At 41.6% G+C, this 24,426-nt stretch overlaps 1 protein-coding gene across 19 annotated transcripts in view; it reads left to right on the forward strand.

The window, feature by feature from the left end:
* Nucleotides 1-24,426, forward strand: part of Med12l (mediator complex subunit 12L) — a 315,356-nt gene that overhangs the window by 264,953 nt on the left and 25,977 nt on the right. For all 19 annotated transcript variants that reach the window (XM_087637350.1, XM_087637380.1, XM_087637387.1 and 16 more), the window contains 2 exons: nt 1,496-1,652; nt 8,931-9,166. In XM_087637350.1, coding sequence (XP_087493476.1) covers nt 1,496-1,652; nt 8,931-9,166 — 393 coding nt within the window. The remainder of the gene's footprint in view (nt 1-1,495; nt 1,653-8,930; nt 9,167-24,426) is intronic.

The following is a 24,426-nucleotide window of genomic DNA, read 5'->3' on the forward strand; positions in this document are numbered from 1 at the left end:
TGCCTCCTAAGTTGCAGGGCTTAAGGCCTGAGCCACCATCGCTGGCTCACTCTACACTTCTAGTAAATGTTTAACTTTAAACTTCAGTAGTGAGTAGTACTGAGTTAATAAGCCTCATGATTTCCCTGGGTTTGATTCTGTTTTAAGAGGTATATGATTCTACTTTCTTAAACATTGTCATTAGTAAGTAAGCCTAAGCATCTTGTTTTGAATGATTGGTATTTGCAGCTAATTAACATTTAAAAAATTCCTTCAACTTTTCTCTGAATGAATTTGCATCTGATTTACCCAACAGAGTGGTCCTGAGATTTCTTTCTTTGCCATTGTATCTTCTGCCCACTGTTGTTCTCCAACCAGTTTTCAGATCTTATAAAAAGATAAAATAAACCTAGTGTAAGATCATCTCACACTTTTTCTCTTACTTTTTAAATACCTGATACCAATTAGATGATAATTCAGAAATTATTTTATAGCATATGAGATGCATTATTTATAACAGCTTTTTTTTTTTTTTTAAACTTGAAGTTACCTGGGTTTACTTGAGAGAACATTTCAGAACATTTTCTATAGAAGGCAAGGATATTCTTGATTGGCAGGGAGGAAGTACTTAGAGGGATCACTGAGAGTTCATGAACAATTGTTGTTACATTCATCTGTGTCAACACTGAATCCTGCTTCTTCTTGGGTGATAGCTTGGTGATTAACACTTTTAGAGGTGGCTGCTGTCACCTTCAGATGCCATTTTGAGTACCAGTGCCTTCTCTCAAACCTGGGACTCCCTGGCCCGCCCATCCACATGGCTGAGGGCAGCTTTTCATATATAAAAGCATTACCTAAATATATTCACAGCCCTCCTCCTGCAGTTGCCTCTTCCCAGTCAGATGACATCCTTTTGTGAAATTGAAGGATACTAAGATTTTCATTGTCCTCCATCTCTAGGGGCATTGCTAGGAAAAGGATGGGTGACAAGGGAGTTGAGACTTTCTGGTGTGATCTTTAGGGTCTGTCTCTACTATGAGGAGGAGAAGGCATGGGCACTTGGGGCATTGCTTTTTTGAGTGCTGCCTTAAAAACTGTGGGTAAGATTCAATAGAGACCCTGATAGAATAGACCCATGGTAAGGCCTTCCAAGATGAGGTCAGCAGGAGACTCTGCAGCTGCTGTCTTCTCTCAGCTATAGGCATTGTCCAGTGTTAATATTAGATAATTTACTTGGTTTTTATTATTATTATTATTTTATTTCTTATGTCTGGGGTAAGGAATTTTCTGTTAGGGGGCTTATATTTGTTAGGTGTCTACTATTGAGCTAAGTACTTTTTAAATCAAAGAAAAATTTAATTTTAAGGAAGTGGGTCACCATATATATTCTCTCCCCTTTCACAAAAAAATAACCTTGAGTTGTGGGTCGGGATCAACTGAGTTAGAAGAACTTATATTGACATGGTTAATGTGTGACATGATTAAGTTAATTCGTTTTTTGATATTTCTGTCGAAGGAGTATCAACAGACCAACATATACCGACTGCCTCCTAACTACTCTCCCATGTCCTCCCAAATGATGCATCATACGCAGCCTGCACTGTGGGGTTACAACCTAGTGAGCCAGCCTCAGCAGCCCAGCTTCTTCCTGCAGAATCAGTCTCTGAATGCAGGTGGGTATGAGATAGGTAACGCTGCGAGACCATTCTGACCAGCAACTCGAGGTTCACCTTGCTTTTAACCTTTATCCTCTACGAAATGAGAATTTCGATACTCTGGTACCGGTTCACATTTTCATAACCCATACCCCTAACCATTTGTTTTTCTTCCTCTGAGATACGATAAGGCTTCAGTCGGACCCAGGAGCTTGCTTCCGTTGTCCCAGTTACATCAGTAGAGGATGAGACAGGAGAATCACTGTGCACTGTCAACATAGCAAGAGCTTAAGTGATGTTCATAAGTAGCTGAAATTGCATGCATGACTTACAGAATTTGTTAGAAGGAGATGGTGCTGCCTAAAGTCTGAGCTACTAAATATAAAGTTGATATGTTTCATGTCTAAAAAATATGCCTGTGTTTCTATTGGCTATAATTCCCACTTGTGTTTTAAAAGATCAGGTAGTATGGTGGCTTTCCTTTCTTAATTGAAAACTTTAGAATTAAATCATGAAGCAGTTCAGAAGTAACTGAACTGGATTGGCAAGTAGATTTACATAGTGACACAGAAAACTACCACAGCCATAGTAATTATTCCTGATTGTAGTATTGTTTGGTTCAAGCCCCAAGTACATCTTATAATCCAAATGAGTATTTTCCTAGATAGGAATATTTGCTAATTAGAAATTAATTTAATGGAGAAATGTTTTTAAAGGATGAAAAAGGTTAATTTTATGCATGTGCAGATATGTGCATATATGTGTATATATGACTATGTTCATTCATCACTTTTACCTGTATGTACATACATGTGCTTTTACATTTAATGAAAAATATGTTTATAGCCTTTAGACTGTAGTTCACACAGTAGGCAGGTTCAGTTCATGAGCTGAACATCTCCTCAATCCTTGCACTTGATGCTTTCTGAGCATACAGGTTCTCCCATCTACAGAGTTTATCACCTGCCTCCAGAGGGTTTGTTCTGATCCTGCTCTCACACTGAGGTCCAGCCTAGTCCGCCGCTCTGTTCAGAGGTGTAGTGTATGTCCTCTTCCTGGTCTCTGTGCTTCCCTCCGCTTCTGTCTATTGTAGAGCACCAGTAGCTTGACTGGCTTCCTTGGTCACTTATCCTCATTCTCCAGACCATAAGCTCTGTGAAGCTAGATACTTTTGCTCTTGCGTTCCCAGTGATGTCCCTACAAGTAAGAACAGTGACCCAGTCTTAAACTTTTGTTTGGCTGCATGTGGTGATGTCTGCCTATAGGTATTCAGGAGGCTGAGACAGGGAGACCACTTGAGTTCAGGACTGTATAAACTGATGGCATGTCTGTTCCACGGTAGGGCTAAGGGCAAGTTTTGATTGTAGATACGAGAGTGAGAACAGCCCAAGGCCTCTGGAAGAATCCAGAGCACAGAGAGAAAGTAGACTGAACATGGCCAGGACTGCACATGGTCAGGATATCTGTTAGATAGGGAAGAATGGCAGGGAGAGTGGATAGAGAAAGCATAGTAAGAGAAGCAGGGCGAGAACATAGTCAGATTAGCGGAGCTATACGGAGAAGGAATAGCTGGTGGAGGGAAGCCTGGGAGCTGGAGGGAGTTTAGCAGGTGGGGTGAGAAAGGATAGGGTTGACTTTGATATATGCAATAGGTATTTGTGATACTGAGGGAACCTGGAGGCCAGCATGAGGTTTGACGTACTAATAGGCACCACAGGTAGCTATAAATCCTATCCCTTCTGCCAAATGTAAGGAAATGACTCCTTTTGGTATCAGTTTCACAAGTTGCTGGGTGATGTTGTCTTTTGTCTGACCACCAGAAATCCTCCTAGAGTTTATGTTGAGCTCACTTGTGACATTTGGACAGCCCTTTGGAGGCTGGAGAATTGGAGTTTCCTCTGGACATCAGATTCTGGGCTTCTGTAATCTCTTCTGTAACTGCTTTTCAGCCAGAATTAGGATGTCATTGTTGGGGCCCAGGAAGGCTAGAATAATAATAGGTTTCTCCATTGATGAAACAAGCCAGCTCAAGTCAAATTAATAGTAATTAATAATAAGAGCAGGTTTCTTGGGGTCAGCTCTCAGCACTGGTCTTAGGGAACGAGGTCAGGGAAATCGCTATATAGATGAGGAGACAGAGATGGGGGAACAGAAAGAAAGAAAGAGCATGTGTGTAGAAAGAAGGAATGGGGGTGGGGGGAGATATCTGGGGTGGATGGTGGGTCCTTTTATCCACAGCACACACCTTGGGCACCTGGCAGCAGCAGGTAGTGACTTAAATAATTGCTAAATCCTTGAGAGCAGGTCAGAGGATTTGCCTGAATATTAATAGGGTTAGGGTTAGGGGTACTGGGTTTGAAGTCTAACATGGAATACTGGTCACAGGCTGGGAAGGGAAAGGAATCAAGTAATGGTGGGGGGCATTTGCCAGAAGCATCTTGTTCACTGACACAGGCTGAAGAGACAGAGAGCAATCACAGTGGTTGGACTATCAGCTTTCTATCAGCTACTGCAAGTCTAGGGCTTACCAGTTCTGCAGGACCACCTGGGCTGGCATGATACTGCCCATTTTTTGGAGCAGTTTGTAGGCCTCAGTTGATTCCTGGATGGTGTCTGTTTGCTGAGTGTTATCTTCTTAGACAGGTATACTCTACAGATAGGAGGTAAAGTTAAGACACTTGGGGGTGGGGTGGGGGAATTGTAGTTTGGTTATACACTTGAAACTTCCAGGCCTATGGTCCTGGTAGTCAGGGTAGTGGTCAAATGAAGTCTCAAGGCCCAGGGATGGAAAGATCCCACCTTCAGGGATAGGCAGCAGGCTAAAAAGATTAAGCTGTTAACTGACAGAGTAGTTATCTAGAGTCCATTAGACCTGGGACAGGTGGACCCAAGTCATGACTCCTGAAGCTCACATACATTTTTTAAAAGGTTGCAAAAAGAGATGAAAGATTTAAGTATGTTAGTATTACCACTGTTTTGTAATCTGTACCGAATCCTCTTTGTGGAAAAAACAGCAGCTAACAAATATCTATAAACAGCTGGAGTAGACTCCTGCTTTTTGAGCTGTAGCAAAACTTGAGTACCTAGAGGGTTGGTTCTGGGTTAAAAGCATGAACACTCAACTCTGTTCAGAGTGAGTGAGATAGAAAGATAGATAGATAGATGGATGGATGGATGGATAGATAGATAGATAGATAGATAGATAGATAGATAGATAGATAGATAGATAGATAAATGGATAGATAATGACAAAGTTTTCAGCATAGTGGGAAATAGTTGTAGTCTCTACTTGGAAAACAAATAAAGGAAATTTAAATGTTTAGCCTGTGACTATGATAACAGTAGCCAGTGCTGTACCAAGGCTAGATTAATAGTTTATCAGAATTCCACTGATTAATATGTTAAAACTCTGAAGTTTTGAATCTTAACATCAGGTATCATCTTTAAGTTCCACAAACCTTAAATCACTTCCTCAGACCTCTTCAGCCTGTGTTTATATATCTTAAATCACTTCCTCAGACCTCTTCAGCCTGTGTTTATATATATGTTAAATCACTTCCTTAGCCCCACACAGCTTGTATTTACATACCTCAGATTGCTTCTTTATACCCTTACAATTTACATAAGCTTTCAGTCCCCCACCCACACCCCACAACAGACCATTTGCCATGACATATAGGTGGTTGATTACTGAGAGCAGTCATTGAAAAGCAGGTTCTTTTAAATAAGGGAAAATAGTAAAAAGTAGACTTTTTTAGTTAGTATTAGCAGTGTGATAGCTGGAGTTTGGTTTTACATTGAAGTTTATTTTGTGAGTCTCTCTTTTTCACTGTGTAGCCTGTAAGGGAGGTAAACCTCTCTGTGAGTCTGCCTTTCTCAGCAGGAGACCTAGTAGCTCTGGTAAAGCAAGGTCTGATTTTTTGCTTCTGAAACAGACTGACCAGACAGCCAACTGCAGCCTTGCACTGGCTAAAGTAGGCTTCCTGCTGCTAAACTGGAAGCTCCAGTTAGCCATCAACACCATCAAAGATCTGAGAAGGAGAAATTTGAGAGGGAATATAACCTAAACCACCTCTGTATCAATTAAAATGGCAGAGACGTAACTGCTAGCTGGACACCCGCCCTGGCCTTGTCCACAGTGATCTCTATGACTTTCTTGGGGGCAAAGGTCATCAATCTTTGACTATCACACAGGACAACAGTAAGTGTTCAGCTACGAGACCCAGAATATTTGAGAGACTTTTCCAGTGGAGGGTGAACCTGGGAAAACTGACCTGCCTTGGTGAAGTTGAACAGGGCAGTCAGTCAAGTGTGTCTGCAGCTTGCGCAGGGTCCTGGTGGCATCGAACAGTCCTTTGCCCAGTAGTCATCGTTACCAGGGTCCAGTTGGAGCTCGTTGCTAACCATCTTCTTTGGACACATACTCTTGTTATCCATATATAGATCTCAATGTGAGTGATTTAAGAAAATAGGGAATATTAAGTAGTAAGTTTAAAGTAGCACTCTGTAGATGGTAAGGAGAATCACCTAGTAGAAATGCACTGAACATTTTAGACAGATTTCTGACAGCAGACTGCAGTCTGGCTTCCATTTTCCTGTTCCTGTAAGGAGTGCACTGTCCGTAGTTTAGTTCTGTGGGTTCTTAGGTACATTCACATCTTGCTGCAGTCAGGTTATCTGGACAGAGCACTCAGTTCTTTCCAAGTGCCCTTTCCAAGTACGCCTCTGAGTGACCGATGCTCACACTGCTTTCTGTGGTGCTGAGTTTGAAGGATGCCTCCCAAGCAAGCGGCTATAAAATGCTTTTCTCTCATACACACTGCCTTAAAAAAAAAAAAAATAAGGAAAGAGAAACCTCTTTTGTGAGATGTGTGCTTAGACCTTTTCTCATTTGTATATTTATCAAGGAATGTAGATGATTCCTGAGGGAAAGATTGTCATTTACTACAAAGCCTCCAGTTGTAGAAATCCAAGTTTTTCTAATTCATGAAGGCCTTAACAAATTGTGGAGGCAAAATCTTTAGGATTTTTTTTCTTTTTTTTAGTCTCTTGAGCAAGCATGTTCAAAGAGATGTTTGTAAAATTTGAAGTTTTTGAGTATTTCAAGTTTTTAGAGTGTTTTTATTGTTCTGTTTTACAAAATAGTCATTTTCTTTATTTTTGATATATTTCAGTTAAAGTAAAATTATATGACTTTCCCTTCCTTCTCCTCACTCCAACCGCTGTCTTTCCTCACTCCATCTCTCCCATGTTCCTTCTTTCTAACACCTCCTAACCCATGTCACCCCATTCTCAGTTGATGGCCTCCTTTCCATACAACTCAGATGCACAAACATAAGCACACCATGCGGAGCCCATCTTCGGTGTTTGTATGTATATGACTTCAGGGCTGATCATTTTATAACTGATAATTAATTAGGGGCCGCAATCCTGGGAGAGTGTCCCTTCTTCCTTCCTTCCCCTCTCACAGCCATGCCTTGCCTGTGATTCTTTGAGTACTTGTTGGATCCCACTAGATATTCCCCCATTCTGCATGTTAGCATGATTGTTGACATTGTCATTGTTGGGTCCTTTTTAAGCAGCTCTTTCTAGGAGATACTATCTCAGATCAGATTTCCTGATCCTTTGGCTCTTAGGATCTCCCTCTCACTCTTTCACGATGCTCCTGCCTTCGTATAGGAGTTGCATTGGAGAAGTATGTGCTGGGGCTGGGCTCCCACATCTGCAATGTCTTGCCCAGTGATGTTTTTCGGTGACAGTCTCTCTTTGCTATGAGGAAAGGCTTTTTTGATGAAGGGTCTGTGAGTATAAGAAATGATTTAGAGTGTGGGAAGGATGAATGCTGGTCTAGTAAGTTGCTGGTAATAGGTTCTTTTCTGAGATTCATGACAGTTGGCTAGATTCCTCCAACCAGGTGTTATTTCTTTCCTTAAATCCCACAGCTGCTGATGAACACCGCTACTGTACCTTTCCTACCTTTCCGGTTTTCTTGCCAGGGTGGTCACTATTGTGGGTCACAGTGCTTTCTGGTGCTATAGAAATTAGACCATAGGAAGGAGGAAGCTTTCACCTTAGATCCAGTTCGAGTCCTCTGATTCTATGCTCTAAGTCTTCTGCCCTTGAGAGGTAACCAGGGCCAATTGCAATGGCTTATTTGGTTTGGAGTCATTTGGACTACCTTAACCAACAAGTCGAATAGAGATTTTCATACCTGGTATTGGGGTATTTGTTAGAGTCTGTGGTTCTTGTGGGGAGCATTGTCACTGACGTAATGTAAGAAGTCATTTCTCCACTGGGGAAATGAGCCAGTTCAAGCCAGATTAGATTATATTAAATCTAGGCTTATTGGGAAGCTGCTCCTGGACAGGGTTATTCAATGGCCCGGGGGAAGGAGGTCAGGGAATTCTCCATGGGAAGGGAGAGAGAGGAGAGTAGGAAGAGAGAGAAAGAAAGAGCATGTAGGCAGAGAGAGGAGGAGGAAGAGAAGGAAGAAGAGGAAGAAGAGGAGGAAGAAGGAGGAAGAGGAGGAGGAGGAAGAAGAGGAAGAAGAGGAGGAGGAGGAGGAAGGAGACCAAACTATCTGGATTTTATAGGGAAAAGACTCTGGGGGAAGGGAAACCCAGCTCTTGGGCTGGAAAATTCATTGTTGGGGGTGGGGTATGCCACGTAGGGACTCCAGGATTCTGGGAGAACCTGGAGGCCAGATCTGCTTTGGTATGTGAAATATGTACCTGAGTCCCATATCCCAGGATCTGAAACCAAACATCAAGCTGTGTGTGTGTGTGTGTGCATGTGTGTGTGTGTGTGTGTGTGTGTGTGTGTGTGTGTGTGTGTGTGTGTGATTTTAGGTAAAAATTATAAACTGGCATGATTCCTCGAGACTTTATCAAACAACCTCAGTGCTATTTGACCCTCCTTCATCTTCTTTCTCCAATTAGAGGCTCTTTCCTGGCTTATGAAACTTTGCAAGATATAAGGCACTGACTGTTTCCTTCAAGTAATACATTCCTGAGTGGTGTACATGGCCTATGACCCCTATAACTGATGTTTTGTGCTGACCCAGTTTGTTTCAGGCATTGCGTTTTATCCACTGATGTGCAGCCTCCATGCAGAAGTTGTAAAGCATTTTTATTCATGCCCACCATTGCTTTTTATCCTATGGACACAAGGCAGCTCTAAGCAGAACGCCAATGCTTGGGGCTAGCAGGGCAGTATCTTATTTTATGACTCAAAAAAGTAGGAACGGTGAAATTTCTGTGTTGCTTCTGACAGGCTTCCTCTTGGTTGCTTTTATAGGTGGCTCCAGATTGGACCCCGCAGGCTCCTTTGTCCCAACCAATACCAAGCAAGCTTTGTCCAACATGCTGCAGAGACGCTCAGGCGCCATGCTGCAGCCACCCTCCCTTCATGCAGTCACGTCTCAGCAGCAGCTGCTACAGATGAAGCTTTTGCAGCAGCAGCAGCAGCAACAGCAGCAGCAGCAGCAGCAGCAGCGGCTTCTCAGGCAGGCCCAGACTCGACCTTTCCAACAGGTTTGTTCAGAACCAGCCCTGGCATCCTCCTTATGTGGTCCCCTCCTATAGCTAGGAATGAGTTTGGGGTGTGGTGCATAATCTTGCTATGTGTATATCTCTGTACATATGTGGTCAGAGGGGTGTTTATTCAGGTTCATGAGTATTCCTCTTCTTCTGTTTTTCGTTATTGACCTTGAGAGGAAGCCCAAAGTGCGAAGGACTCAGCCATTCCGATGTCGGCCTCTTCCTTCGAGGTGACCCTGTCAGCCTCCATTGTATTGTACAATCACTACCGTGTTGTGTATTCATTTTGTCACTCCTTATCTGCATATCTTCACACATAATTCTTTGATTTCACGCCTCTACTGTCATGATGCTTCTCTCCTCTGTTGTTTTAAGCATTCAATCAGTAAGGTCTGCATCAGACAATAAGCAAATTGTAAACAGCGGTCCATATATGGAATTTGTGCATGTGTGTCAAATGCTGGAGATGGTGCCTAGAGCCTCGTATATGATGGGTAAACACTTTACCCTTGAAGGACATGCTAGTACATGAATATTGAGTATAGTTTGTGTTTGTTTGCTTAGGCTTGTGTTTTGTTTTGTTTTGTTTTGTTTGTGTTTTGAGCCAGGGTCTCAGTATGTAGCCCTGGCTGACCTGGAACTTACTAGTAAACCAGGCTGGCTTCAGATTCAGAGATCCCCCTGCTTCTGCCTCCTGAGTACTACGATTAAAAGAGTCCCTCACCATGTGCCCCACTTTTGGGTTAAACAAACATTAGTTTTTGATTGATTTTCTGATTCGTATGCCCTATAATTCACAGTGTTTGTATGGGAAAAAGTGGCAGAAATGCCGCATGCCTACCTTGACGCAGACTTGTGAAATCTGTAGCTCTGTATGAGTACAGATGAGGACAGGAATGGCGGAGGGTTGCAGCCGCCTTTTCCAGTTTTGGAACCTTTTCTGTATTTTCCAGTTTCACTGTTGTGATAACAAAAGCCAACAGAGCCCTTTCTATGCTGAACCAGCCCTGTATGCTTTAAATGGATTAGTTCTTTAGACCCCACACAACCCCATAAGGAGTGAGTACCTTTGGGACCTTAAATGTGCCAGCCAGGCTGCAGGTGTCCTACTCTGAGCAAAACAAGAAAACTTGACAATGCCCCGGGATTCCAGGGCTTTTGATTTACTCTAGTCCTGGCTCTCCATACCTGGCTCCTGTGTACCTGAGCGTGTCCTCATTACCACTTGGTGACAGGAAGATGAGGTGAAGAGATTCCTTATGCACTCTTAAAAGCTGTCCTTTTAAAACTGCTCTGTAAACTGACCTATGAGGACACTAAGCAGAATTATCATGGGCTTGCTTTCCCCTTACTCTATCAACTGCTTAAACTCCTTGGGTATCAGGTAAGATGGGCAGAGTTGCTCAGTACACACAACTGATAAGAACTTGAGTAAAATGCTTTAAAATAATACTGATTTTGCTTAAATAAGCAACACGTTTGGAGCCATTGAAGCCCTCATTGAGGTTTTAGCTGTTCTTTCTTGGGGGGTGGGGGGTAAGCTTGCTCTTGCTTCAAATTCTCTCTTTTTTAAATTATTTATTTTATGTGCACTGGTGTTTTGACTGCTTGTATGTCTGTGTGAGGGTGTCAGATCCCCTGGAATAGGAATTACAGACAATCGTGAGCTGCCATGTAGGGGCTGGGAATTGAACCTGGGTCTCCTGGAAGAACAGCCAGTGCTCTTAACCACTAGGCCATGTCTCCAGCCCATCTTACTTCAAATTTGCTCGCTCTTTTATCACAACTCTGAACTTCTCTGCGTTGTAGCTCACTTTCAAACTGTCACTGCCGAACTTAGTTACTACTGAATGTGGTTCTGAGCACTGGAGGAAAGGTCACTGGCATACAGGTAACTATGGCAACTAAGGAGTTTGGTGAGGCAGCATAGTCAAAGGCATTGCACAGGCATTGCACAGGCCTTCCTCCAAGCACTCAAACAGAACTCAGTGACTTTTGTCTCCTGCAGAGTCGTGCTGATTGAATGCTCGTGTTTCCGTACTAGTTCTTCTAGGCCAGCACTTTGGCTTTGTTTCGGTTTCTTCTTCATCCCAATTGTTTTCTCCTACAAGGTCATGTATGTCTTCTTCAGATAGTCAGTCAGTCTTAGCATCAGCCTGCGCCTCACACTTTTCCCCAACTAAAAACAACTTTTCAGTTCCCAGTGCTCGACTAACAGATAAGCTGTTTATATCACTCTTCTTCGTGTGTTGGCCAGTGGAGGAGGATGTGAACCCTGCTGCAGGTCAAGCTCAGGCCTTGTATAACAGCGTAGGCAAGTGCTTTTACCATTGAGCTAAACCTCCAACCCCTCTCAGAAGAATGCATAGTTATACAGCCATATGGGCAGGAACCCTTCAGAATAATCAAGCAAGATACACATGCAGTGTCTGAATGGTGCTGAGGTACTCTTTGTGAGACAGTGGACTTCTCCCCCTCTCTTCATGGGCCAAGTCACTTCTTAGTCAAGTCACTGTTGTCGTGCTGTGAAACACACCATGTCCACAGTGACTCTTACAAAGGAGAGCATTAAACTGGGGCCTGCTTACAGTTTCAGAGGTTTAGTGCATTATCAGCCTGGAAGGCAGCCTGGTGGCTTGCAGGCAGACATGGTGCTAGAGAAGGAGCCAAGAGTTCTCCATCTGGACCTTCAAGCAGTAGGAAGAGAGTCACTGTCTCTGGCTTGGGTTTCTGAAACCCCAAAGCCTTACCCACCAGTGACACACTTCCTCCAGCAAAGCTACACCTACTCCCACAATACTTCTTAATGTCTCTCAGGTACCATCACTCCCTAATGACTAGTTATTCAAGTAAATGGGCCTATGGGGGCCATTTCTATATGAGCCACCCACAGTAATATTTGTTATTAACATGTCTGGAATGTAACCAAATAATGTTGTTGTGGAGGGAAAAGGAATCTCCTTTTGATAATTATTTGAAATCTAGAGCAATGGTAGAACTATGTGAAATACAAGTTATATTAATAACATATGGACATAGTAGGTTTTTTTTTAAGCACTAATTATTTCATGACAAAATAACAGAGATATTGATCCTAACTTGGAAGGAATGCTTTCTCAGGTTAAATCCCCATACCCGAAGCTAGACAAGAGCTAGTAATATTTTTGGTTTGGATTTATGTCCCCCAACAAGCTTTTTTCACTTCTTGTAGATAACAATATGAACATAGAATGTGACTCCTTTATAATCCTCTCTGGCAAGAAGTCTATTTCCTAGGTGTAGATATATTGAGAATCCTTTGATAGCTGGTCTTGGAATTTTATCAGACACTTTCCAGGCTCCACTGTGGCTGCTTCTGCTGCCACGCTTGTTGGCTTGGGTCTCTTTTTACCTTCCCTTTACCTACTGAGGACACTTCGGAAACCTAGGAAGTGTTGAATAAATGCATATATGATGTAAGGAGCCATTCTCAGGCATCTAGAGCTTCCCAGAAGCCTTACCCTCCACAGCGTTATTTCTACCCACACGATCCCGACTTAGCTGGGTGCTTCTAGATGACCTTGGCTATGGCCATTTTGAACCCTAAATGCACATGAGACGTAAGTGCTGAGGTCTGTCAGTGTTTCAGTCCTTACAGAGTGTCTGCAGCCTCTTTCCATCTAACAAAGCGATGAATTATGCAGAATCCTGCCCTTTACCTGATACAAGGCTAAAATACATCATTAATAACCTTCTAGTCCCTCTATAGGCCAGCTAGGACCCTCAGTGAGTCATGCAATTTTTTGTTACAGGTGCTAATGCCAAGATTCAAGAGAAAAGAAGGACCAAGTCTAAGATTATCCAAATTAAAGCAAGCTATATTTGGTTGCACTCTAGATTGGCCATCCAGCTGTCTTTCCCTCAGGGTTTTTGAGAGCAGCCCTCCACTGGCCTCTTGAAGTTCTTCTTATAAGAGGGAAAAGGTGCTCACAGGTGGCAGAAGGCTTGGTAGTTATTCAGTGTTAAAGGGATGCAATGAAAGGGGAGAAACAAAGGCAAGGATATGCCTCAAGTGAATGGGGGTTGTAAGTAGCCACAAAGGCAAAGATAGACATCAGTGAATGGGGGTTACAGGCAGTTTTTACCAGACCAGGAACTTACTCTTGATTGCAGATAGAAGCCTTAATTAGCCAGGGATTGGACACAGGACAAGCAGATTTATCTCCTAGCTAGATTTTAACACTAAGCAAACTGTTTTAGCTATAAACAGAACTCTTACCCTGTAAGGTGTGTTCTGATTTGGCCTGACATCAGCCTGTGAGGTATTCGTTCAGGCTTCGTTCTCACACCGACAACCTTGTATTTCTTTTTGAATGTCTGAAGATACTGTCTTGGCATCTCACTGTGGATGAGATGCTGATAGCTGTAACTGAGTATCCCTTACATCTGTAGCCCCTGTTGGCATGAACAAAGACGATTTGGCAAAGGAGCCTCTTTTCATTCCTCCCCATTTCTGACTTTATCGAGATACTGGTTGACCTCTGTTATTCCTCTCCGTCTCTACTTTTAGAAGAGATTCTGTTTCTGTTACACACTAGCTCTGCGCCTCAGTCTCATCCATGAGCTGGTGCCGATACAGGGCTAGTGTGATTGTGAAACTCGTGATTTGACACACGCATCAATCCAGGGGACTATGGCTGGCTCGAAGATGTTCGATATTACGCTTATCTTCTTGATTTACTAGCATCATGCTTATACCTTCCTTATTTGAGGGTACTAGCTCACAGAAATACCCTTCTCCTTAACAGCGGATAGAAACATGTCAGCTGTGTTTCAGGTATAATTACATTAATTTTCTCTAATAAGATTGCCACGTTTGCTCTGTGGAATGGACAAGGTAAGAGCAGTTTTACTTGGTTTTCTAACAGTTGTTTTACTTTCCCAGAGCAGTACAAGTTTATTATCTAAATTACATCACATAAACCACGATGCCCTCACTCCGGCTTCCATGTTAGGCGTGTTACATTTGTGCATACCCTATGAGAAATGTCATGGGAATATCATAAAAGATAGAATGTCGGTTATAACCATGCAAAGTACTGATCGAATTATTTTCCGTTACCTGTTTCTTATATTTAGTATTTCTTTCCAGCAGCAAGAACTTTTCCCCTTACCAATACTATGTTAAGCATTTTAGGAAGGGGTTTACCCAAGGAATCTTGAGCTTTGACTAAAGAAAACAAAAAACATATGTCTCAATATGTGGTGTTATGTTTTCCTGATTTTGTTCAGTGTATAAAACCATTTTTGCCCTTATTTGTAACGGTGAAGCCAGGCCATTTATATTCTAAATACAGGGGTATTAGACAGAAGGTATTTAGCTTATATTTATTGAGACAAATTTGGCATAAAGCAGTTAACCATAGGCTACTGGTGTTAAAATATAATGTGGCAGGATTTGGTGCAAAAGAGGTTCACTGGGGAAGGAGGGAAAGGAGGGATCTGGGAAAGGATAGAGGCAGACAAGTGTACATGTAGACAGACAGACAGACGGGCAGACAGACAGCAGAGAGAGCCATGAGGGCAGAGAAGGAGGCAGAGAGGACACCTGTTCAGAGGACAGAGAGAGCATGCAAAGAGAGGGGGCTCGGCATTTTTACCTGGAGCACACGCCGGGGCAGCAGCAAGGTGATGTGAGCATTTGCTAGGTCCCTGAGAGAAGGCCTGTATACTGACAGCTAATAATGGATCACTTTTGTGATCACACAGAGAAGGTTGTTGACAGAAACTGGAGATGTGTGGCCCTTGCAAGCATTATATGACTTGGTAAGCAAATTTAGTTATAATCATGGAGGTAGGTAGTTGAAGAAAGAAAGGAAGGCAGAATCAGAGCGTCCCAGAATTGGTAAATGCTTGACAAAAGTCAATCTGTGACCACACACACACACGGCTTATGGATTGCTGCGGCCATTCAAATTGTACACTGACCCATGACTGGGTGATTGATCTCATAACTTAGGCATAGGTTTTATTGTCTCGGAGCCTATTGTCTTTGCTTTTGCTCTCTCCCATTCTCTCTTTGGTTGTATATTTAAAGAAAATAGACAAAAGAAAAGAAGCACCATGTTCTTTCCTCATGTTGACTTATTAAATAACAGTGTTCCACCCATCATGGCTTTTTTTTTATGCTTATTTTGTTGAAGGCTAAACTTTATAGATGTGACTGGAGATCTTGTATTTTCTCTCGTCTCCTTCCCTTTCTATTAAGGGGCAATCACTACCATGAATGTTTGGTGCTTTTACTGCACATTGACTCCATCAATGTAATTACTGTCCTGGATTACTTTACAAATCGATGGAGTATATAAATAATGTCACACATGTATTTTACTGTTCTGTAATTCACTATTTTTGTTACCTTATATTTTCCTGATGATATGAAATTTAGGTTTTTTAAATTACTTTGTCATTCATGTTTTCTGATGGATAACTGTCCAGAACACGAGAACTGAGCGTACTTTAAATGATGGTCTTTTTTTTCCCCTCCGTGGTTCTGTGGATTATAGCCTGCTTATTGAAGACCTGACAGCTAACGTCCACACATACATGAATATATACCATGTTTACCTTCTGGGCTCTGGGTTACCTCCCTCTGGATGATTTTACCCCTAGCTATATACATTTACCTGCAAAATTTTGGATTTCAGGGTTTTTGTTCTGTTTTGGTATGTTTGTTTGTTTTTTTGTTTGTTACTGTTGTTGCTGTTTTTTTTAAACAGCAGAGTAATGTTCCACTGTGTAGATGTATGACATTTTCTTTATCCATTCATCAGTTGGTGGGTATCTAAGCTGATTTTGATTTCTGGTTATTATGAACACAGGGGCCATGAACATAGTTCAGAAAGTATCTGAGTACTAGGATGCAGAGACCTCTGGATCCTTGATTCTTAGTCTTTGGAACCAACAGCTAGATCTTGAGATAGGTCTTTGCAGCTTTCTGAAGAATCGCCACACTGATTTCCATAGTAACTGTGCAAGTTTCCCTCCCACTAGCAATGAATGAGCATCCCCTTATGCCACATTCTCAATACACGACTGGCATTAGCTTTATTGATCTTAGCCATTTTTACGGCCATCAGATGGTTTGGGTTGCATTTCCTTGGTAACTAAGGATGTTGAACATTTCTTTTTTAAGTGTTTCTCTGTAATTTGCATTTCATCTTTTGATACCTCTGTTTAGATCTGTATCCTGTTTCCTAATTGGGTTGTTATATCTCTATCTGTCTGTCTGTCTGTCTATCTATCTATCTATCTATCTATCTATCTATCTATGCACATCAAGATAACAGATATATATATTTATATATATATCAGATATATATTGTGAATATATATATATATCTACACACACACACTCACACACACATATATATTCATATATCAGGTATATATCAGATGTGTAGCTGGCAGAAGTCATTTGTCCATTCCATAGGCTACTGTCTAATACAAATGATAGATCCCTTGACATACAGTAGCTTTTAAGTCTCATGAGGTCCTAATTATTATAGATCTTAGTGCCTGTGTTACTGGTGTCCTGTGCAGAAAGTCTCTCTATGCTGGTGAGTTCAAGGCTAGTCCATACTTTTCTTATATCATATTCAGTGGATCGCTGGAGGGTTGTGTTGTCTGGAACCACTTGGCCACAAGACATGGCTGGTTGGGGAGGCAGGATGTTGGGAGTTTGACTGCGCTTATCCCATGCCGCTGCTGGGGTCGGGATGCTAGGCTGTAGGGGAGTACCAAGGCACCACTCCAGGGGCTGGAAAGCATAGTCTGAGATACAGAAAAGCCTGAGCTGGTTTGGAGGGATGGGAGTGGGGGTGGGGTCTCCAGGCCTGCGGCAAGGCCGGGGCTGTGGGGTTGTCAGACTTTTGGACATCCAGGCACCTCTGAGAGTCATGGAAGAGCTGAGAACGGGGTTAGGGCCCGCAAGCTAGGGGCAGCATCTAGCTGGGGAACAGGGGGAAAAGGGGAGCTCCAGCTAGTCCTAGAGTGAGACAAGCCCTTGGCTTAACAGTGGTTGTAGCTGGGATGTAAAGAGGTCTTCTATGGGAGACTAGGCTGTGGCTCTGTAGGTGAAGGCCTTCTCCATGGTTCCCCACAGGAGATCTTGATGAAAAGAAGCAGGCCATGGTTCTGAACAGTTTGTTATTGTCATGGCAGGAAATGGATGCATAAAACCACACCCCACTTCTCAGGGTGGGCCTGAGATTAAAGACCTTTTACAGGGAGGAATGTCTGTGAAGGGAAGCTTATTGGTTAAGCCCTCCTGGCCTCTAGGTACCTCATTAGCATGGAGAACACAGTCTTGAGCCTACATGACCACAGGTCACATCTCTTTTACGTGAGAAGCATGGCATGTGTTTCAAGTCAAGGGTATGGCAGAGAGCTGGGAGTCACCTAAGCTTCAGTGTGCCCACTAAGTCTCTGGGTCTCAACCTGCTCTACTTACCAAACTTCCTGGCATGCTTTTATGTCCCACAGATCTCACCTTACGTTGAGGGTTTTCATCCATTTGGTGTTTTGTGCAGAGTGATAAGTATGGACCAATGTGCATACTTGTACATGGACTCATGTACAGTGACCACTCAGACAGTGACCACCGTTTGCTCTGTCCTTTTTTCAGTGTGGCTCTTTTATCAAAATTCAGGTGTCTTTGAGTTTGTGGGTTTATGCCTTGGTCATCAGTTTAATTTCATTGTTAAACGTGTCTGCTTTTTTCCTTAATTCATGATGTTTTTATTTTTAGGGCTCTATAGTAAAATTTGAAATCACAGATGGTGATACCTAGAGTTCTTTTATCGTTCAGGACTGTTTCATCTATCCTGGGGTTTTGTGTTTCCATATGAAGCTGAATATTGTCCTTTTAAATTCTGTGAAGAATTGTGTTGGGTCACTTTCTGACTTCCGTGTGGCTAATCCCCCGCCCCCCCCCCCCGCCCCCCGTCCCCGTTATTACTTACTAAAATCTACATTCCATCTCTGTTGCCCTGGGCCCAGTCGGGCTGCCCTCTGGGGCCACTATTCCTCTCCTCCTACAGGGCGATTATGCTTTCTTTCCCTGTCTTCTCCCTGCGTGGAGACCGATCTCCTTCCTCTGTCCCTTTCCCAGGGATCCTTAAAGTCTGCCTGCCCTACCCAGCCATTGGCTGCTGGCAACGTTATTTATCAATCAAACCCAACTGGGGGCAGGGTCTCGCATGTGGACATGTAGATTCTTCTGCAATTTTGGGGACCCAAATTAACAATACTAGCAGCATAAGACCAAACCCGCTATACCTCTGTTGTTTTTAGGTATCTCTCTTGTATTCTTAATCTCTCCATTTACCATGAAGGGGTCTTAGATTTCTCCCCACTGGAGCTACTAAGATGGTCATGTGGATTCTGTCTTTCAGTCTGTTTATACAGTTATTGTATTTCTCGATTATGTATGTTGAACCACCCTTGCATCTCTGGGGTGAAGCCTACTTGACTGTGAAGGATGATTTTATTTATGTGTTCTTGGATGCAAGTATTTTATTGAGAACTTTTGCATCTGTATGCATGAGAGAAATTGGTCTGTAATTCCCTTTCTTTGTTGAGTTTTTATGTGCTGTAAGTAGCACAGTAACTATGGTCTTGTTAAAAGCATTGGGTAAAGTTTCTTCTGTTTCTGTTTTGTTTAATAGAGGGGTTTTGGTGTCAATTTCTCTTTGAAGAATTCTGTACTAAAACTTGCCCTTTTTGGTTTAGATTGGCAGACATTTTTATAATTACCAATTATTTTATTTATTTATGTTTCAGATGTTGTGCCCCTTCCCAGTCTCACCACCACAAATACCCCATCCCACCCTCCCTCCCCTTTGTCTGTGAGAGGACCCTTCCTCACACATCCACCCACTCCCGCCTTACCCCTCTTAGCATTCCCCTTCTCTGGGGCATCAAGCCCCCACAGGACCTACCTTCCTATTAGACTTCATATGGTCTGTGAGTTGTATCATGAGTATTCTGAGGTTTTGGGCAAATATCCACTTATCAGTGACTGTCATGTATGTCCTTTTGGGTCTGCATTACCTCACTCAGGAAGATATTTTCTAGTTCCATCCATTTGCCTACAAAATTCATGCAGTCCTCATTTTTAATAACTGAGTAGTATTCCACTGTGTAAATGTACCACACTTTCTGTATCCATTCTTCCAGTGAGGAACATCTGGGTTGTTTCTAGCCTCTGACTATTATAAATAAGGCTGTTATGAACATGGTGGAGCATATGCCCTTGTGATATGTTGGAGCATCTTTTGGGTTATATTCCCGGGAGTGGTATAACTGGGTCTTTAGGTAGTACAATGTCCAATTTTCTGAGGAGCCACCAGGCTGATTTCCAGAGTGGTTGTACCAGCTTGCAATCCCACCAGCAATGGAAGAGTGTTCTACTTTTTCCACATCCTCACCAACATCTGCTCTTGCCTGAGTTTTTGATCTTCGCAGTTCTGATTGGTGTAAGGTAGAATCCCAGGGTCAGTTTGATTTGCATTTCCCTGATGACTAAAGACATTGAACATTTCTTTAGGTTCTTCTCAGCCATTTGAGATTCCTTAGTTGAGAATTCTTTGTTTAGTTCTGTACCCTATTTTTAATTGGGTTATTTGGTTTTCTGCAGTCTAACTTCTTGAGTTCATTGTATATATTGGATAGTAGCCCTCTCTAGGATGTAGGGTTGGTAAAGATCTTTTCCCAATCTGTAGGTTGCCACTTTGTCCATTGATAGTTTTCCTTTGCCTTACAGAAGCTTTGCAGTCTCATGAGGTCCCATTTGTCAATTGTTGATCTTAGAACCTGAGCTATTAGTGTTCTGTTCAGGAAAATTTACCCTGTGCCAATGTCTTGGAAACTATTTCCCATTTTGTCTTCTCTTACATTCAGTGTGTCTTGTTTTATTTGGAGGCCTTTGATCCACTTGGACTTGAGATTTGTACAAGGGGATAAAAATGGATCAACTTACAATCTTCTACATACAGACTGCCAGTTAGACCAGCACTATTTGTTAAAAATGCTTTCTTTTTCCCACTGTATAATTTTGGCTTCTTTGTCAAAGACCAAGTGACCATAGGTGTATGGGTTTATTTCTGGTTCTTCAATTTTATTCCATTGATCTACCTATCTGTCTCTGTATCAATACCATGCAGTTTTTATCACTATTGCTCTATAGCACACCTTGAGGTCAGGAATGGTGATTACCCCAAAATGTCTTTTTTGTTTTTTTGAGATTAGTTTTCACTATCCTGTTTTTTGTTTTTGTTTTTGTTTTTGTTTTTTTTTTGTTATCCCAAATGAATTTGCATATTGCTCTTTCTAACTCTATGAAGAATTGAGTTGGAATTTTGATGGGGATTCATTGAATCTGTAGATTGCTTGTGGTAAGATGGCCATTTTTACTGTATTAACCCTGCCAATCCATGAGCATAGGAGATCTTTCCATCTTCTGAGATCTTCTTCAATTCCTTTCTTTAGAGATTTGAAGTTCTTGTCATACAGATCTTTCACTTGCTTGGTTAGAGTCACACCAAGGTATTTTATATTATTTATGACTATTGTGAAGGGTGTCATTTCTCTAATTTCTTTCTCAGCCCATTTATCCTTTGTGTCGAGGAAGGCTAAAAATTTGTTTGAGTTAATTTTATATCCAGCCACATTGCTGAAGTTGTTTTCAGGTGTAGAAGTTCTCCAATAGAATTTTTAGGGTTGCTTATCTGCAAATAGTGATACTTTGACTTTTTCCTTTCCAATTTGTATCCCTTTGACCTCTTTCATTGTTTTATTGCTCTGACTAGGACTTTGAGTGATATATTGAATAAATAGGGAAAGAGTGGACAGCCTTGTCTAGTTTCTGATTTTAGTGGGATTGCTTTGAGTTTCTCTCTATTCATTTTGATGTTTGCTACTGGTTTGCTGAGTATTGCTTTTAGTATGTTTACGTATGGGCCTTGAATTCTTGATCTCTCCAAGACTTGAAGGGGTGTTTTATTTTGTCAAAGGCTTTTTCAACATTGAATGAGATGATCATGTGATTTTTTTCCTTTGAATTTGTTTATAGAGTGAATTACATGGATGGATTTTGGTATATTAAACTATACCTGTATCACTGGGATGAAGCCTACTTGATTGTAGTGAACGGTCATTTTGATGTGTTCTTGTATTTGGTTTGCAAGATTTTTATTGAATATTTTTGCATCAATATTCATAAGTGAAATTGGTCAGAAGTTGTCTTTGTTTGGTATTTGCGTGGTTTAGATATCAGTGTAACTATACATTCTTAGAATGAATTAAGTACTGTCCCTTCTGTTTCTATTTTGTGGAACTGATTGAGAAGTATTGGTATTGGGGCCATCGTTGAAGGTCTGATAGAGCTCTTCACTAAAAACATCTGGCTCTAGGCTCTTTTTGGTTGGGAGACATTAAATGATTGCTTCTCTTTCCCTAGGGGTTGTGGGACTGTTTAGATAGTGTATCTGACTCTGATTTAACTTTGATACTTAGTATATGTCTAGAAAATCATCCATTTCATTTAAATTTTCCAATTATGTTGAATATAGGCTTTTATTGTAGGATCTGATGAGTTTTTTGAATTTCCTCAGTTTCTGTTGTTATGTCTCCCTTTTCATTTATGTGTTTGTTAATATGGATGTGCCCTTTAATTAGTTTGGCCAAGGGTTTACTATCTTGTTGATTTTCTCAAAGATCCAGCTCTTGGTTCTATTGATTCTTTATATCATCCTCTTTGTTTCTAATTGGTTTATTTCATTCCTGAATTTGATTATTTCCTGCCTTCTACTCCTCTTGGGTGTGTTTGCTTCTTTTTGTTCTATAGCATTCAGACATGCTGTTAAGTTGCTAGTGTAGGATCTCTCCAATATCTTTACCAGGGCACTTTGTGCTATGAATTTTCCCCTTAGCACTATCTTCATTGTATCTCATAGGTTGGGGTATGCTGTGCCTTCATTTTTGATAAATTCTAGAAAATCTTTAACTTCTTTATTTCTTCCCTGGCCAAGTTATCATTGAGTAAAGAGTTGTTCAGTTTCCATGCATAAGTGGGATGCATGTTGTTTTTGTTGTTATTGAAGACCAGCCATAGTCCTTGATGGTCTGATAGAATGCAGGGGGATATTTCTATCTTCTTGTATCTGTTGAGGATTATTTTGTATTTCATTTTATGGTCAATTTTGGACAAGGTACCATGAGGTGCTAAGAAGAGGGTATATTCTTTTGTTTTAGGGTGAAATGTTCTGTAGATTTCTGTTAAATCCATTTGGTTCATAACTTCTGTGAGTGTCGCTGTGTCTCTGCTTCGTTTCTGATTCCATGATCTGTCCATTGGTGAGAGTGGAGTGTTGAGGTCTCCCACTATTACTGTGCAAGTTTCAGTGTGTGTTTTGGGCTTCTTTTACAAATGTGGGTTTTACAAAAACAAAAACAAAAAAAAAACAACAAAAAACAAACGTTTCTTTTACAAATGTGGGTTCTCTTGCATTTGGGGCATAGATGTTCAGAATTTAGAGTTCATCTTTGAGGAATATTTTCCCTTGATGATGATGATGATGATGATGATGTGGGTTACCTGGTAGGAATGCTTCTGAGATCTTACCGGTTGTGGTGCCTGGAGGTCCCAGGTAGAAAGAGTTCCTAGACATTGAGTCTTGACTCAAGGAATGGTGATGGGATTATGGGGGAGGTTTAATGGGTTCTCAAAGGGAAAAATTCTGGACTGTGCCTCCAGGATCTATGTAGACATATCTGGGTAGACTGCTCAGAGTGGAGGAAGAGAGGAAGGTGAGGCCACAGCAATGGGTCTGCTGGAAAGCCAGAGGTATGGCTGGGGAAAAGGAACTGCAAGAGAGGCTGGTGACATCATTTGGGATGTAAGTTAATTAATTAATTATTAAAAATGTGTTTCTTTTTTTCTAAATCTAGAATTTCAGAATCTATCTTTGGTATATTTTAAATATCCAGAATTACTATTAAAAACTTAAACCATGAGGAAATAAAAGAACTGCAAGAGAGGAGGGTGGGTGGATGGTGACTGCCTATGTGATTTCCTGATGGAGTGACCAATGGGTTCCCGGATAGTGCCTGAAGGAGTTTCTCCCAGAGACAGAGGGTGCTTTTGTTAATTTTGCCAATACAAAATCTGGATTGACTTTTTTCAAAACAGCTTTTCTCTTTGAATTCTTCCAGTACTTGTATGCAGTTACTAACTAAAAATTCAGAAAAATATTTGAGTTAATTGAACATGACAGAAACTGGATTGTACCATGTTTTAATCACAATGCTTACTGCTTGCTAACTGTGTGTATACCCGGGGACTCTATAGAAAGGGTTCTTTGTATGAGCACTGCTGAACGGATAAATGCTTGATAATGCAGAGAAAAGTTATGTCTGTAGATGTTGCACCAAAACTTCATCTTGCGGGGTTTCAAACTGAGCCAATCTTTTTTTCCCCTCAGATAGTTCTTTTCAATTTAACAATAAAGCAGTAAGAGAGAGAAATGATTCCTATGAAGGGTAGAAAGGGAGTTCTGACCAATACGGCTTCTTTAGGAGGTTCTAAAAAGTGAAATGTAATATAATATGAAGGATTTAAGTTTTGTTAATAGAAACCAGGCCAGGGAAAAGTACATACGAAGGGATGATATGGAGTAATTTCCCACAGGAAACAGTGAGGAGACTTGTGTGACCGTCAGACTTCTGCTAACCCTGCATCATTGTCGTGGTACACCAAAAGCTGGTGTCTGGGCGAGGGGAGTAAATGCAGCCTCACAGATGCCTTCCATTCTCGTGATCTTGCATCTGGCTAGACAGCGATAACCCATCAAATACCAGTTTCCTTGCCATGTGCAAAATACCGAGTTTGTATGGCCTCTCGTTTCTCAGAAACCAAATAACTGATGAAGGTGAAACAGAACTGCTTCCCAGACACACAGACAAAATGAAGGAAATTGATAGTGTCTGATCTACTTGATGTTAACGATTATATTGAATGAGTTTTGTTTTTAAGATTTCTTCATGGTGTACAAGTGTTTTGCCTGCATGCAAGTATGTATACCACACGTGTGCCTGGTGCCTGCAGAGGTCAGAAGAGAGCATCAGATCCCCTCAGACAGGAGTAATGGATGACTGTGACCTACTGTGTGGGTTCTAGGAACCACACCTAGGTTCTCTGCAAGGATAACAAGTGC

This window comes from Rattus norvegicus, chromosome 2 (assembly GCF_021556685.1).
Source record: "Rattus norvegicus strain SHRSP/BbbUtx chromosome 2, alternate assembly SHRSP_T2T, whole genome shotgun sequence".
Taxonomy (NCBI): Eukaryota; Metazoa; Chordata; class Mammalia; order Rodentia; family Muridae; genus Rattus; species Rattus norvegicus.